The sequence below is a fragment of the Helianthus annuus genome, chromosome 4 (genome assembly GCF_002127325.2).
Source record: "Helianthus annuus cultivar XRQ/B chromosome 4, HanXRQr2.0-SUNRISE, whole genome shotgun sequence".
Classification (NCBI taxonomy): Eukaryota; Viridiplantae; Streptophyta; class Magnoliopsida; order Asterales; family Asteraceae; genus Helianthus; species Helianthus annuus.
This window is the reverse complement of record NC_035436.2, coordinates 86,503,979-86,520,359: the sequence shown is the minus strand read 5'-3', so window position 1 is coordinate 86,520,359 and position 16,381 is coordinate 86,503,979. Positions and strand designations below refer to the sequence as shown.

Here is a 16,381-nt window from a genome sequence, read left to right as displayed (position 1 = left end):
ACTCTGGAAGACATGCTTCGGGCATGTGTTATTGATTTCGGCAACGGCTGGGAAAAGCATCTCCCTTTGGTGGAGTTTTCGTATAATAACAGTTATCACACCAGCATACAAGCCGCTCCATTCGAGGCATTGTACGGACGTAAATGTCTGTCATCTCTCTGTTGGGCAGAGGTGGGGGATAGTCAAATCACGGGTCCGGAGATTGTAGTGGACGCCACAGAAAAGATTGCACAAATACGACAATGCATGGCGGCAGCACGCGACCGTCAGAAAGCATACGCGGATAAGCGTAGGAAGCCTTTGGAATTTCAGGTCGGGGACCGGGTTTTACTTAAAGTCTCACCTTGGAAGGGTGTGGTACGTTTTGGCAAACGGGGCAAACTAAATCCGCGGTATGTCGGACCGTTCGAGATCATTGAGAAAATAGGCAAAGTGGCCTACAAGCTAAACCTACCAGCAGAACTCGGGGCAGTTCATAATGTTTTTCACGTATCGAATCTGAAGAAATGCCTGTCAGATGAAACCCTCATAGTTCCTTTTAAGGAACTCACTATCGATGAGCGGTTGCAGTTCGTCGAGGAGCCAGTTGAAATCACGGACCGGGATGTTAAGGTCCTCAAAAACAAGAGAATCCCTCTTGTTCGAGTTCGTTGGAACTCCCGTCGTGGCCCAGAGTACACCTGGGAACGCGAAGACCAAATGACAGAAAAGTATCCTCAGTTATTCGAAACCAATGCAACCACTACTGAGGCTGAAGCTACTACTGCGGAATTTCGGGGCGAAATTCCAGATCAACGGGGGGAGGATGTGACACCCCAGGAAAACCAGTGAACGATACAACTTACCTAGCTTCCTCAGTGAGTGCGTACCAAATTTCGGGACGAAATTTCTTTTAAGTTGGGGATAATGTGACAACTCGTATTTCGAACCTATTTTTTGTGTAACGTTACGTGATTATGTGAACTCTATTTGAAAAACTTGTTATACGTGCTTTGTGGGAAATTATGAATATTTGTTTATATGCTTGCATGACCCACTCGACTGCACAAGCCCATTCGGGCCACACACATCCGACTCGAGACCATGGGGCAGCCCAAGAGAGGGTTCGGCCCATCCCCTAATCGCATAAACTTTGAGATGTGGTAACTATCTCACACTTTTACAAAACATCCTCACACACACAAACCCTAGAACACACTCTCTCTCTCTCTCTCGACTCGGAACCAAGGCAGCCGAACACCCCATCTCTCTCGAAGTTTTGTTTCGGATCATTCCTTCTCTAACCGGTTAGTGTGTGTTTACCGATTTCATGTTTATGGATGTTGTGATAAGCATGCTTTATGTGATGATGTTGTTATTAATCGGATTGCATGATCTAGAATTTCTATTAGCATGATTGACTATGATGTTTCTTAGTGTTCATGTTAATCGGCTCACATACATATTAATAGGATTGCATGATTTAGAACCGAATGGATAATAAATCGGCTGTTACATGTATGAGTATGATCCGATTGTGATTGCCCTTGATGTTAATGATATGAACGAGTATGAATATGCATGATTCCTGGATAAAACCCTTGTTTGATCGAATGGTAATTAAGTTTGAAATTGTTGATTTGTTGATTGATCTGAATTGTGAAACTGCCAAATCTGTTTGCTGATATTACGGAACTGATTGAGCTGATAATAAGGAAACTGTTACAAGCTGCTAGTCTCGACACGGGTTGCGAGTCGAGAACTCCTAGTCTCGACTCGAGACCACAACACTCGCACACAAACAGCATAACTCGAGACCAGCGTTTGCGAGTCCCGTTGCGACTCGAGACCGTGAAGTCTCGACCAGACCATGACAACTCGAGACCTCCTTTGTTGCGACTCGAGATCTCTAGTCTCGACTCGAGACCGGCTACGCATGCACACTGTTTGGACCTTGCACTGTTACGAGCCCAACTGTTTGGGCCGGATACTTGGACTGGTTACGTGATTGCTATTGGACTACTATGAATACTTGTGTATGCCATGATTATATTTGCCACAATACGTGAAGAACCTATGTGCTATATTCGAATACGAACCTGACTTGTATGATAACCATGCTAGGACGTGGTTGATCACCCTATAGCTTACTCGAACTTTCTGTGTATCTGCCGAGCAAACCAAGGTGAGTTCACACAGCCAAGGCATGGGTTCCCGGGTGGGAATGGGATTGGATGACCTATTGTATATACTCGGATGATAAAACCTAACGTCAAGATACGGCTAGACTAGTAACACCTATTGAACTGATCTTCGCACACCTGCCAAGGGTTGGCCGCGATATTATGACTGACTTCGCATACCTGCCTTAGGAAGGCCGCGAACTAAATTTACTAATCTTCGCACACCTGCCTGGGGGCCGCGATACGAATAAACCTAGTCTAGAATACGTGGGAAAAACATCCCCTAATATCTTCGCATACCTGCCTGGGAGGCCGCGATGGAAACTAATACGATACATGACTTAACAAACGAACATAATGCTACTCACACTATACTATTACTGAACTGTTAACTGTGAACTCGCTCAACTAGTTGTTGACTCTCTGCTGCATGCCTTGCAGGACCTTAGGTACTTATGGAGCTTGCACAGGGAGGAGCAGGTCGTTGTGGGATATGGATCGTAGACGTTATGAGAAACAATTGAACTTATAACTTTACTTTGGGTTTTCATATTATGCTTCCGCTACTTAATTTACGTTTTGTTGAACATCAATCATGTCGTGATGAATTACATTAACTACTTTTAATATTAGATGCTATGTTCGATATGATTGGTGGCTTGATCCTGGTCACATCACGCCTCCAAGCGGTGGTACACCGCAGGTGGATTTTGGGGGTGTGACACACAATGGACAAAAAAAAAACAAAAACACAATTGAGACCAAATTAAAACACAATGACTAAAACCTAAAACACAATGTGTAGAAAGCCCACCTAGATGAAAAACACAATAATCGAACCAATAACACAACATATAGAAAACCCAAATATAACACCATCTTCATTGTGTCATAGATTCTTATAAAAACGCAATGGACAGAACCAAAATTAACATTGTGTTATAAGTTTTGACAATAACACAATGTATGGACAATGTAATAAAAACGTAATGACTAAAACTCAGTTGAAAGACATAATGACCAAAACCTTTAACTAAATACAAAAGAAAACCCAGTAAAAATGAAAATTTTATTTTATTTCTATATAGCAATATTATACTCGTATTAAAGATAAAAAAACGCTCGTTATTTTGATGATTTTTTTAAATAAATATCGTATAAAAAAGTTATGAAAGTTTTAAATTGATATAGGTAATTGATATGTGTTTTGCATATAGAAAAAGAAAATAACTCTTTCACTATTTTCTTTTCACAAAAACTAATCTTACCATTTTTATTTATTTTTTGCCTTGTAAGGCATAATATAGTCATCTCAATAACTGGTGAAATATTACTACATAATTATTATGGAGTAAAAAGCAAAAGAGAATAAATAAATAAATAAACATAAACGTCTTAGAATAAAATAAGGATCTCTAAACTTGAAGCTGGAACCCTCACGTGTTGTCACGTTCAAGACGAAAGCATAAAACTTACTAAAAAACTAAGAAGTTGAAAAGAAATTCATTCACATTCATATATGATAAAAATCAAACTAAACATCGACTTTAGGTTATATTAGAATATAGAGTATGGGGTGCTAAATGAACAGTGACTTTAGGGTATATTAGAATATGGGGTATGGGGTGGGGTTGTGGCGTGGGTTGAGTATAAACGCTCAAGTCACCATCCCGGGTGGGCTTGGGTTTCGGCGTGGCCCCTTGGGCGGGGGTTTCAGCCCGGGGACAGGGGGTTGTGGCGTGGGTTGGGTACAAACGCTTAAGTCACCACCCCGGGTGGGCTTGGGTTTCGGCGTGGCCCCTTGGGCGAGGGTTTCAGCCCGGGCGTTGGACGGGGCTATCAAGATGACATGGCGGGATCTCATTGGCCAAGACAAGTAGCCGTTTGGGCTAGCCGTTGGCCAACGGCTATGTGTTTAAAAAAAATTATTCACTATAAATACTCACACTTCTATTCATTTTTTTTACCACAACTACTCCACCTCTTCTATAATCATCTCTATCTTATTTAAAAAAAAAAATCTCATCCAACCACAATACGAAAAATGAATCCTCATAATCATGGTTTTGACCCGAACAATCCGTGGGTATTCCAAGAAACACCTAGCCCAGCATCCAATCGTCCAATTGCTCCCTTTTTAATACACTCCACGATGCCGGATATGACTGGTTACGCATCGTTTATCTCGAATCGTTTGAAGAATGATATCGGTCGAAAACACCAATGCCTTTCAGCTTTCGCGCAACACACGTCATTGAAAAACACTAGTTACAATATAATCTAAACTTATGTGTAATATATGAAACTATAATATGTCGGGAACAAAGAGCACAAAAATTTATAATGCAAATATTTTATCCTACAACGGTTTAGTGCCGGTAATGATATTTTATACTTTCAGAATAACTAGTTAGTATTACACACAAGATCATGTCATCAAGTAATTAAATCGAGTTGAGCTCACAAACTTTTATTTAGGTTCATTTAATAAACGAACTTGACTACAAGCTTCACATATTGAGTTTGAGTCGGCTTGCAAGTCTAAATGAGCTTATATATATAAAAGCTCGTGAGCCGAGCTCGGCCAAGGCGGAACCACGGGAGGGTCAGGGGGGTCAGCTGACCCTCACCCTCCGGCCAGCTGAGTGTGTGTTCATAGCCGGCCCTAGGGGTGGGCGGGGAGGACCATCAGCCAGGCCCCGATATTTCGAGGGGCACGTTTTTTTATGAAAAAAACCCGATGTGTATATGTAAAATATTTTTTTAATAGGGTACACCCATACAAATACCAACATAGGCCCCCTTACAAAACTATTCTTATGATTTAGATTAGTTATTAACCCCTTTAGTATTAGGTTTAGACCTTTAGTGAGCCCAACACCCAATTTCTTTAACGCCTAAGGGCACATTTTTTCGAGCTCGAACAGGGTATACAAATTCTCAGGGCCGACCCTGTGTATGTTAACTAGTATGTCCAATGAAAACCTTTATTTATTAGTTTGACCCTTCAAAATGTATCATATACGTTCTATAACGGTTAAAGTCAAGAAAAAAGAGTAAAAATAACGTGTACTTAGAGTTTTCCGGTGAGCTGAAGTAAACTCTGCAACTTCCGGTGAAGAGAAGCAAAAGAAAGAAGATGAAAACTATAGGTTTTAATTGGATTTACTGTTTAGTAAGGTAGGTTTTTTTACGGGTAAATTACACTTTTCGTCCTTTATGTTTGTATCGGATTACAATGGATAACATTTAACTTCAATAATTACAGTCACAATCCTTTATATGGAAAACCTATTACACCCTAGTCCCTACGTACTTTAGCACTAACCAGGTTAAATTTTTCAGTTAACTATAGCATGTGCCTTGCATATGATGGTATGTTAGTAATTTTACCTATTATATTTAAAGTATATCTTATTTTCTCATGTCTCTTTCTCAAAAAAAAAAACAAAAATAAATCCCAAAATTTGCAAAAATATGACACAACGCAAATTTACCCCTTTTCACCCACATCTTCATCCTCCATTCAAGTATCTGTGATAACATTCATCACTCAACAATCCGAAAGAAATAATATTAATTCAATGTGACAAATCGTCTTCAAATTAATATTAAAGCGACGGTTACATAACCGAATCCAGAACCCTAGTTCAACCGATGAAGTGATACGTGCTTAATCACACAAAGATGCCATGTCACCCATGTTTAGGCCATTTATGCATTTGTTTTCTAGTACTGCATAATATTAATAGTTAAATTACCAAAGCAGTTTCTATTATTGCAATTTGTAGGTCACGTAGTCATGTTGAGTTATTGTTGCATGCATGTCCCTTGAAAGAGGGAGTAGTGGAGTAGTAAGTTCGGATAGTTTTGCATATTTATTTCGATGTACTGCATAATGGAGAAAGAAGAGAAAATTGTTGCAAAACAAGTCTTCTTCTTTATCTTTGTTCTTGGAGCTTGACCCCCTCTAAGGGTTATCTATTTTGTGAGTTTGTAGGTTTTCTCCGTAAACCTATCATGAAGCCACCAGTTCATTTGGCGTCACATCACGCTCGGAAGAAATAGTTGCCGCCGCTAATCCGTCTTCGTGTTTATCGACACGTGTCTCGTAGCCGGAGAAAATTATAGATCTGAAGGTCACACCAGTGGTTTCCCCTTCATCGAGAGATATGGGGGAAATGTGAAGGTCACACCGTTGGTTTCCCCTTCATCTGAATCTTTTGTCTATTGCCGGAAAAGAGTCTACCGCCGGTAACAGAGTGTGGGTCTCTTTGTTGATATGCATGAGTGTTACAACGATGGTTGATGGTAGGGATTGTGGTGAAGATGAAGAGAGAGAGAGAAAGAGAGAAAGAACACGCTAGGATTTGGGGGGGTTTAAATTTCAAGCACTTGTTTGTTTGATTCCTGCAGATGACCTGCATTGATTCCTGAAGATAACATGCTACTAAAGTGTTCAATCGAGGTATCAATCGAGATAGAGGCGGTGATGTAGTGTGGTGGATCTGATTTTGTGTTTTATTTATAAATTTATTTTAGGTCAAAGGTTAAAATTACAAAAGTAACCTCATGTGCCTTGCACATGTTATACTTAACTGGAAATTTTAATTAGGTTAGTGCTAAATGACCTAAGGTGTAATGCTTTTATCATAAAAAGGACATTGGTTGTAATTATTAAAGTTAAAGATTATTCATTGCAATCTGATACAAACATAAATAAAGGACGAAAAGTGTAATTTACCCCTTTTTTATACCTTTTGACATGACCATTCACTGGACTTCCTTTCATTCAAAATAACCAATCCCTTTATTTCTTTATTCTATTATTAGTGAGTTTGAAAAATTAATTATGCGTCTATCTATATCCGAATGTTAGTTTTTCTAATTTTTATTTTATAATTTGATTACTTTATTTTATATATATATATATATATATATATATATATATATATATGAATCATTAATCTCTTTTAGTAATATCATATTATTTTTATCATATTCTTTTAAAAAAATGTAATTAGATGATATTATTTTCCAAAATGCAGTGATATATTTTAGGAAGATAATTAGGTAAACAACATCTAAAAGCAACATAATGGGTCATCAAATTTGTTTAATAATAATAACTAGTTTCTTTTGACGTCGCGCGTTGCGGCGAAACCGAGCAAATGATAATGTAAAACAAACGTGTTTTAAAAATAAAACATGTTGTTTAGAAAGACAAGCCATTAGAGTGGTTTGGTTTATCACCGTATAGTTATGATACCAAATAAATACTTTATTTTGAATACAACTTCATTTTTAACAAAACTTATAACGGAATGTCAGTGAAAAAGATTAAGCACAACTACGTAGTTAAGTTTTTAGAAAAAAAAAAGTTATAAGTGTAAATTATTAAAAAAATATCAAATTAATCGATAAATTAATACATGTTCTAAAAAAGAATTATAAAAAACGGTAAATAAAATATGGCTATTAAAAGTAAATATAATAATAAACTATTGTATTAAATAAAGAATAATAAAAACGTATATATTATTATAAAAATAAAGTTACTATTCATCGTCCTTAATAATCAATATATATATATAATAATTGTAATAATGAAAGAGTTCGAAAGGAGTTGAACTGTTACGGCCGAATGTAAAAGTTTCTATTACGACCCCCAGGTGAGAAGTTCTAGTTCCGCCACTGAGCTCGGCTATAGAAATAGAGTTCTAAACGAGCCAAATTCAAGCTTCAACCTGAAAAACTATTAATAAAACCGAAATTTATTTAAACTTGCATTATTAGATACTTCTCTAAATCATGCTTAAAGATGAAAACTTATGTATTAGAAAAATATTTAGTTACACAAGCTTAGAGAAAATATATGAAACCATGACCATAATTTTTTCCCTAATACACAAGCTTTTGAGAAAACATATGAAATTCTTCTGAAACTTACAAAACTACATATCTCTTTAATACATAAGTTTTTCTAATTTGGAAAACTATCTAATTTTGATAGAGTTAATTGTCCGGATAGTCCCTGTGATTTACTATTTTTTTACCTTTAGTCCCTACCTTTTCAAAATAGCATGTATAATCGCATAATCCCTGTAATGGATGGGCATTTAACAATTCAGTTAAATGGGTGTAAAATTACAAAAATACCCTATTAAAAAGCAAAATCACAAACTTTTTTTAACGAAATTAGAGATTATACTGTTTCAAGATCCGTAAGAGGTCTAAACTGCAAATACACAAGACTTGAAATATAAAATAACAATGAATCCAAACAAGAAATCCTGAGAATTACGGTAGTCGAGATTACAACCACAAACACAACATAACTAGAACAAGCACCAACTTATCAAGCCTCATCATACTCCTCTTCCTCCTCGTACTCACCCTCCTCATCTGCAGTTGCATCTTGATACTGCTGATACTCCGACACCAGATCGTTCATGTTGCTCTCAGCTTCAGTGAACTCCATCTCGTCCATACCCTCACCTGTGTACCAATGCAAGAAAGCCTTCCTTCTGAACATAGCAGTGAACTGCTCGCTCACACGCCTGAACATTTCTTGGATGGAGGTCGAGTTACCAATGAAAGTCGATGCCATCTTCAAACCGGTAGGTGGGATGTCACAAACAGTCGACTTCACATTGTTTGGGATCCACTCCACAAAGTATGAAGAGTTTTTGTTTTGGACATTGAGCATCTGCTCATCGACTTCCTTGGTGCTCATCTTACCACGGTAAATGGCAGATGCGGTTAGGTAACGCCCATGTCTTGGGTCAGCAGCACACATCATGTTCTTGGCATCCCACATTTGTTGGGTGAGTTCAGGGACGGTTAGGGCACGGTATTGTTGGGAGCCACGTGAGGTGAGAGGAGCAAAACCAACCATGAAAAAGTGGAGACGCGGGAATGGGATAAGATTGACTGCAAGCTTCCTTAAATCGGAATTCAACTGTCCTGGAAACCTTAGACAGCATGTGACTCCAGACATTGTTGCAGAAATCAAATGGTTAAGATCACCAACTGCCATATAAAATTCACAATCATCAGAATCAAATAATATAAACATAGAACATACATAATAGATCAGAATGGTTGTAAGAACTTACAGCTAGGGGTTGTGAGCTTGAGAGTCCTAAAGCAAATATCGTACAAAGCCTCGTTATCAAGAACCATACATTCATCAGCATTCTCAACAAGCTGATGGACCGACAATGTGGCGTTGTAAGGCTCCACAACAGTATCAGACACCTTGGGTGAAGGGAACACAGAGAAAGTCATCATCATTCTATCAGGATACTCTTCTCTGATCTTTGAGATCAAAAGAGTTCCCATACCAGACCCTGTGCCGCCACCAAGAGAGTGGCACACCTGAAAACCTGCATAAACAAATATAAATATAAAACCTTAAGAACCAACACCGAAAGTAAATCTAGAATTTCTAACCCAACAATGACAGATACAGACTGTAATAAACTACCATCTAATGAAAATCAATCAACAGTTTGCAGATCAAAAAAAATATCCAAATCTGGACTGTTAGTCAACTGCATATACTCTACAATCAGTATTTAATACATGAAAAATGCAATAACAGCATTTCTACCAAAAGAATTCAAAAGCAAATTAACTAATAAAACAACTATCACTTGCTTCACGTGTGCTCTAGTGAAAAATAAATAAACGGTTGCAGATCTACAATATTATTCAAAATAAAACAAATCTAGACGGTCTCGTGACTTGGACATAATCGACAATCAATACACAAAAGATGCAGATCTAGCATTTCTAGCACAACATTTCAAAACAGAACAGTACAAACTAGCTAATGCACTAACCATCACTTGTTTCACACGCGTTCTGTAAAATATCAATAAACGGTTACAGATCTACATACATTCTACACAATATCATCAATTGCATACATACAGATCTACAGAACAAATCTTACTAAAACTCACATATATACCTTCAAAACAAACAACAAAATGTAAACATAACCGTCAACGCAATATAAAACTCAGATCTGTTAGTTCTAACACTATTCTAAACCAAATCATGACACAATAGATGCGAATACATACCCTGTAAGCAATCACAGTTCTCAGCCTCCTTCCTAACAACATCCAGAACAGAATCAATCAACTCAGCGCCTTCAGTATAGTGTCCTTTCGCCCAATTGTTACCAGCACCAGACTGACCAAACACAAAGTTATCAGGCCTGAAGATCTGACCGTAGGCGCCAGATCTGATACTGTCCATCGTTCCAGGCTCCAGATCCATCAGCACGGCGCGTGGAACAAACCTTCCGCCGCTGGCCTCGTTGTAGTAGACGTTGATCCTCTCCAGCTGAAGTTCAGAGTCACCGGTGTACTTTCCGGTGACATCGATGCCGTGTTCCGCACACACAACCTCCCAAAACTTTGCTCCAATCTGGTTTCCGCATTGGCCTCCTTGAATGTGAAGAATCTCTCTCATTTTCACAGGCTGTTGTAGAAGAATCGAGAGAGAGAGATTAGGGTTTCAGAGAAATGAGCGAGGGCTCAGTGAGTAAAAGTGGTTACTATATAGCGTTTTCTAAAGATATTTTAATAACTTTTCCAGAGCTAAAATGACTTAATACAGGAATTATTTGCTTCCTATAGCGTAACGTACAGGTGGTTTTTGTGTTAATATTTTGGATTTAATGTTTTATAATCTGGAAAGTGGTTTTTGTGTTAATATTTTGGAAAATATTTTAATATTTTTTCAGAGCTAAAATGACTGGATACAGGATTTGTTTTGTTAGTATTGCGTGATGTACAAGTGGTTTTGGGACTATGGTTTGGGTTTAGTGTTTCTAATCTTAGAAAAGGGTTTTGTGTTTAAGGGGCTCCAGAAAAGTTTTGGATTTGAGTTTGAATTTCGATCTGGGGGTAAATGAAATAATGGACGATTGAGATTTGATGCAACTGGTATAGATCGACGGTTGTAGGAGTAGTTTGTTTTTTAAGTTTTGTGATTTCAACTGGGTGGGAAACAGAAAAGGTGTTATAAAAGGAGTCGTTTTCTAGTACGGCAAAAATTTTGAAAATTAAGATTTTAACTAGGATTAAGCACCCCCGCGTTGCGGCGGGGGCCTAAAACTATGCCAAATAACATCAATGTCACACCGCTGGTAGCGACCATCAACACTGAAGTTGCGGCGTGTTAATGCGGAAATATAAGACCGAAGCATATAACATGAAAAAATAACTATGTCGATTTAGGACACACGCGTTGCGACAAAGTTGTTACATGGAAAAAATAGACGTAAAAACGTTGAACCACACACGCACGTTGCGCCGTGTTGACTTGCAAAATAACGTAGAGAAGAATAACTAAGTCAATATAGGATCCGCCTGTTGCAGCGAACTTGCCAAAGGGGGAAAATAGACACATTGCGACATACCTGTCAAATGTGAAAAAATAGACGAAAAACGTTGAACCACACACGCACGTCGGGACGTATTAGCTCGCAAAATTTAGAACGAAACGTAAAACGAAAAACTTGCGAAAGATAAAAAGTATGGGGACCAAAGTTGTAAATAAAAAAGTTTTGGGTTAAATTACAAAAGATGTAAAGTTTTGAGTTAAAACTAAACAAACTAAAAGTGTTAAAATACAAATGATTAAAACTTTTGGGTTAAAAAAGAAAAATCACATTTTTTTTTAAAAACCCCCAATGCTTGGGGTACAACATATAATACAACAATTTGTTGCAAATTTATATTATGGAAATAAGGAAATGTCATAAGGCCTCTTTGAGGGGTTATGCTAGATGTGGCATGTCATGTCACCACGGGCTTTTATGGGGCGTTATGTAAGTTAAGGCCGTAGTTATAAAGCCCTTTTGTCATCATTATTCAATTAATTAATTTTCAATTCTTTTAATTAATTTCTAACTTTTTTAAAATTAAAAATCATTTCATTAAAATAAAAAAAGAGTACAATAAGATAAAAAAACATTAAACTAGAATAAAAACAGAAAATAATAAAAAAACTGCAATTAAATAAAAACAGCAAATTAATTAAGAAAACTGATAATAAATAAAAGGCAAATTGGATTTAAATAATCCCAACTCACTGTTATTGGCCAATAATAATCCCAGTTCATTTAATCACCAATAATAATCCGAACTATTCACTTTTGTTTGTAAAATACTCTCACGTTAAAAAAACACTAACTAGGTTAAAAAATTGCTGATGTGCCTTGACATGTGTGCACTGACGTTGCTGGAAAGTGATGAAATCAAATTGCCAATCAGATTCAATAACTTACAGGCCATAGAGGGCATCCGTAAAACTCTTCACATTGCCTTGAGCTTCGATTTCCAGCCACCCTACGAATTGCAAGCAATTCATGGTTACAATAAACATTACCATCGGTGCCAAGTCTAAAAATTTTGGGGTTTTGTGAACGAATTGAAGGAGATGAAGAGTTTGAGCTCATGTTTTCGTTTGGGGATCGACTGAATTTGCCCAATTTGTAGAATTAGGGTTTTGATGGAGAGTGCGATTGTGTGTGCAAATAAGGCTGATAATGATTATATACACAGGTAAGATGTTAACCAGCCACGTCAGTGCACACATGTCAAGCCACATCAACAATTTTTTAACCTAGTTAGTGTTTTTTAACGTGGGAGTATTTTACAAACAAAAGTGAATAGTTGGGATTATTATTGGCCAATAACAGTGAGTTGGAATTATTTAAATCCAATTTGCCTAAATAAAAACAGAAAACAATTAAAAACAGAATATATAAACTGAAAAATAAATAAAAACAGAAAATAAATAAAAAAAACTGCAAAAAAACAGAAAAAAAACAGAATATGTTAAAAAACATTAAATAAAATAAGTTTTCATAATTTGTAGGGAGCAAATATATTAAATAAAATAAGTTTTCATAATTTGTAGGGATCAAATATGTTAAAAAAACCAATTTTGTAAGGACCAATTAATAAACCCTTCTTCCTTCTTCCTTCTTCCTTCAACCTTCTTCAATACCTTCAACAACCTTCTTCTTCCTTCAACCTTCTTCAATACCTGCAACAACCTTCTTCCTTCTTACAAAATATGTATGTATATATGTTTGTGAGTGAGGAGAAACCCAGAAAATAAAAAAACAAATAAATATTCAAACTTAACACCCCATACCGCCGCTATGGAGCTCGCGCCCCTCTCTTCTTTCTTCTTCATGGCGCCCTCTGTCCCGGTGTTTGGCAGCGCGATGGGGCGCTATAGCCCCTCATACCGCCCCAATACACATCGTCTAAGAGTAAAATGCTAAAATGGTATCGGAGGTTAGGTATTTTTATTACTTTATTTTAAAAATGAAACTTTTTATATTTGGTTTTAAAGATTTTATTTTTATTGTTGTTTTCATCTGTCACACCTCCAAATTCCACTAGCAGAGTATCACCACAGCAGGCGTGACATGACCAGGATCAAGCCACCAATCATATTGAACAATGTATATGTTGGTGCATATGTCTGTCGACTTCGTCTTGTATCAAATCTTGTATGAAATCTTGTATGTATATGGATAGATCATGGCACGTAGTTCGAGAAAAATGTCAAACATGTGTTTGGAGGGTATTTCGCACGAAATGACTAACTGTCATTTCGCACGAAATAGTGATTTCGTGTGAAGCTGTTTTCGCTTGAACGGTTTCGTGCGAAATAGCTAGCCCTATAAATACTTGATGTGCCAAGTCATTTGTAACTTTTTCGGTTTCAGTGTCGAACTGCTGCCGAAGTGTCTACTCGCTGTAAATCGTTGTTATATCAATCAAAAGATAGTTTAAAGTGAATTGCAAGCTGAATCAACTCGATACGTTTGTTTCCGCCTCTCGTATTGAGAAATAACTCTTCTGAACGACTCGTTTGGTCGTGCAAACGATCCTACAAGTGGTATCAGAGCTCAGGAGGAAGAGTGCTTACCGATTCAGCTCAAAAATCTGATTTCTACACCTTCTTTTTCAAAATTAACAAGTTTTCACGGTTAAAATGACTTGATTTTCACACATTATATGCGAAATTGTGGTTTGACAAAGCCTTGAAAGAATTGGACCTAAAATCGGACTAAAACTTGATCAATTTGATATAAATATGGCCGAGATGATGACATCAGCAACATTTCGCACGAATTGAACATTTGGTTTCGCACGAAATCACTCAGTTTTATCTATTTCGCATGAAATAGTACATTGATTTCGCACGAAATAGCTTGTTTGACTTTCATTTCGCACTCATTTGAACATTACGTCATTTCGTACGAAATCAGATTACTATTTCGCACGAAATCAGGTTGTCATTTCGCACGAAATCAGGTTGTCATTTCGCACGAAATCAGCAGCTCATTTCGTTTGAAAGTGTGCTATTCCGTACGAAATCATTTATTTCGTATCAGTCTGTTCATTTCGTTTGAAGGGTATTTCACATCAGTGTTTCGTTTGAAAATCTGTTCTTGAAATTTTGATACCGAATCATGGAAGAGGAATTTTACAACGCCTTTGCTACTCTGATTACTATTGCACAACAGACATTGTTGGAAAATGAAACGGGCACCATGCAAAAACCGCCAAAGCTCATGAATATCGAGGAGTATAAAGGATGGGAGGAGATATTTGAAAATTGGGTTAAAGCAAATTACTTGGATGCTTGGGAATGTGTTGAAACAAAATATGTTAGACCGGTGAATGATGACGAAGAGGAGATTGCTATTAAAGACCTAAGTGTTAATGAGAAAAAGAAATACAAAAATGAGAAGATGATGATCAGTTTATTGCAACAAGCTGTTAAAGAAGATATCTTGGTTCTATTGCAACACAACGGAAGTGCATATTCAATTTGGAAAGCATTAAAATCTAAGTTTGTTGGAAGTCAAGAGATGATTAAGAACAAAAAATCACTTTTGAAAAAGGAGTTTTGATCTATTTCGTGGTTTAAAAACTGAAAACACCAAGCAGATTATCGAAAAATATTGCAATTTAGTAATGAACATGAAGAGATTGAGCATCACAAAAGATAATGAAGAATTGATTGAAAAAATGGCTGATGCGTTGCCACATGAGGTTTGGGGCACGTACCTTATGATGTTAAGGAATAAGAAAGGGTTTAACACTCTAACATTGAGTAAATTTATTGAAAAACTTGAAGCTCAAGAAATGGAACAACGGAAGATCTCAAGAATGAAAGATTTTGATGGTGAACAAGATATTGGGCTTTATTACAAAGGAGGTATAAATGATAAGACAAACATGTTACCAAAGATCGAAACTGCATTCAATGCTAAAAGTTCTTCTGGAGGATCTTCTCAAGGATCAAGTAGTAAAACGGGATTTTCTTCATGTCACACCCCGACCACGTAGAACATACAAAACGTGGCGGAACGTCGGGGAGTGTTGTAACAGAATCAATTGTTTCAAATCCATGGCAAATGAAGTTTCGTTTTATTAATCAAATATGAAAGTATACATTGTTTAACCAAGAACCAAAGAGTACATAACATAAATTAACTAGTTCTTGTCTCGTTTTAAGTCACTAAGGCACAGGTCCGCCTAAGTATGTCTTGATAAGTCCTATGCATCATTTCCTGAAAACACATGTGAAAATAGGTACGTCAGCATAAAAATGCCTGTGAGATACATTGGTTTTGTGAAAACGGAATTCATGACTTATGTTTGAGAAAATGTTTAGTCATGAACCTTGTAATTTGCTTTGTCTTGTAAATCATTTGAAAAACGATAAAATCAGATGATATGTATAAATAAGAAGACACTGTATGGTTAAATGGATAACCATGTAAAATGTGTTTGTATAAGATAAGTCGTTTGTAAAACAATGTCTCGTGAAAAGTGTGTTATTTGTATAAAATGTCATATGTCTCAAATTGAAATGATTCAAATAACGCTACGATATGTAATACCATACAAACACTTATATATAGGAAGTACCAGCGGCGTATCCACCATGCTTGTATCATATTACACACGCCTCGTTACTTAATCACTTACTCAAACCAAACCATCAAGATGAAATGTTTAACAATTGTGGAAATGTTTATGTATAGTCAAATGTCTACTGTCAACATGTAAATCATGTCAACGGATACAACAGGTTCACACGGTTCAATGGTTACAGACGGTTCATGTAATCAAAGGGGTAAGACGGTTCTCATAGTCAAATGG

The 16,381-nt window shown here is 36.9% G+C and overlaps 1 protein-coding gene across 1 annotated transcript; it reads right to left on the bottom strand.

The window, feature by feature from the left end:
* Positions 1-8,338: 8,338 nt before the first annotated feature.
* On the bottom strand, positions 8,339-10,720 carry LOC110898952 (tubulin beta chain). Its single transcript, XM_022145805.2, has 3 exons — positions 10,256-10,720; positions 9,281-9,550; positions 8,339-9,194 (listed from the first exon to the last, which is right to left on the bottom strand). Exons 1-3 carry the CDS (start codon positions 10,647-10,649, stop codon positions 8,521-8,523), a joined length of 1,338 nt encoding a protein of 445 aa, XP_022001497.1. The 5' UTR covers positions 10,650-10,720; the 3' UTR covers positions 8,339-8,520.
* Positions 10,721-16,381: the final 5,661 nt, after the last annotated feature.

What these genes read in the sequence shown, in the direction of transcription:
- LOC110898952 (XM_022145805.2), bottom strand. Translation starts at nt 10,649, where the DNA reads ATGAGAGAGATTCTTCACATTCAAGGAGGCCAATGCGGAAACCAGATT. An exon ending in GAACTGTGATTGCTTACAGG is followed by an intron (nt 9,551 to 10,255) that starts GTATGTATTCGC and finishes TTGTTTATGCAG; the next exon opens with GTTTTCAGGTGTGCCACTCT. An exon ending in CAAGCTCACAACCCCTAGCT is followed by an intron (nt 9,195 to 9,280) that starts GTAAGTTCTTAC and finishes TTTATATGGCAG; the next exon opens with TTGGTGATCTTAACCATTTG.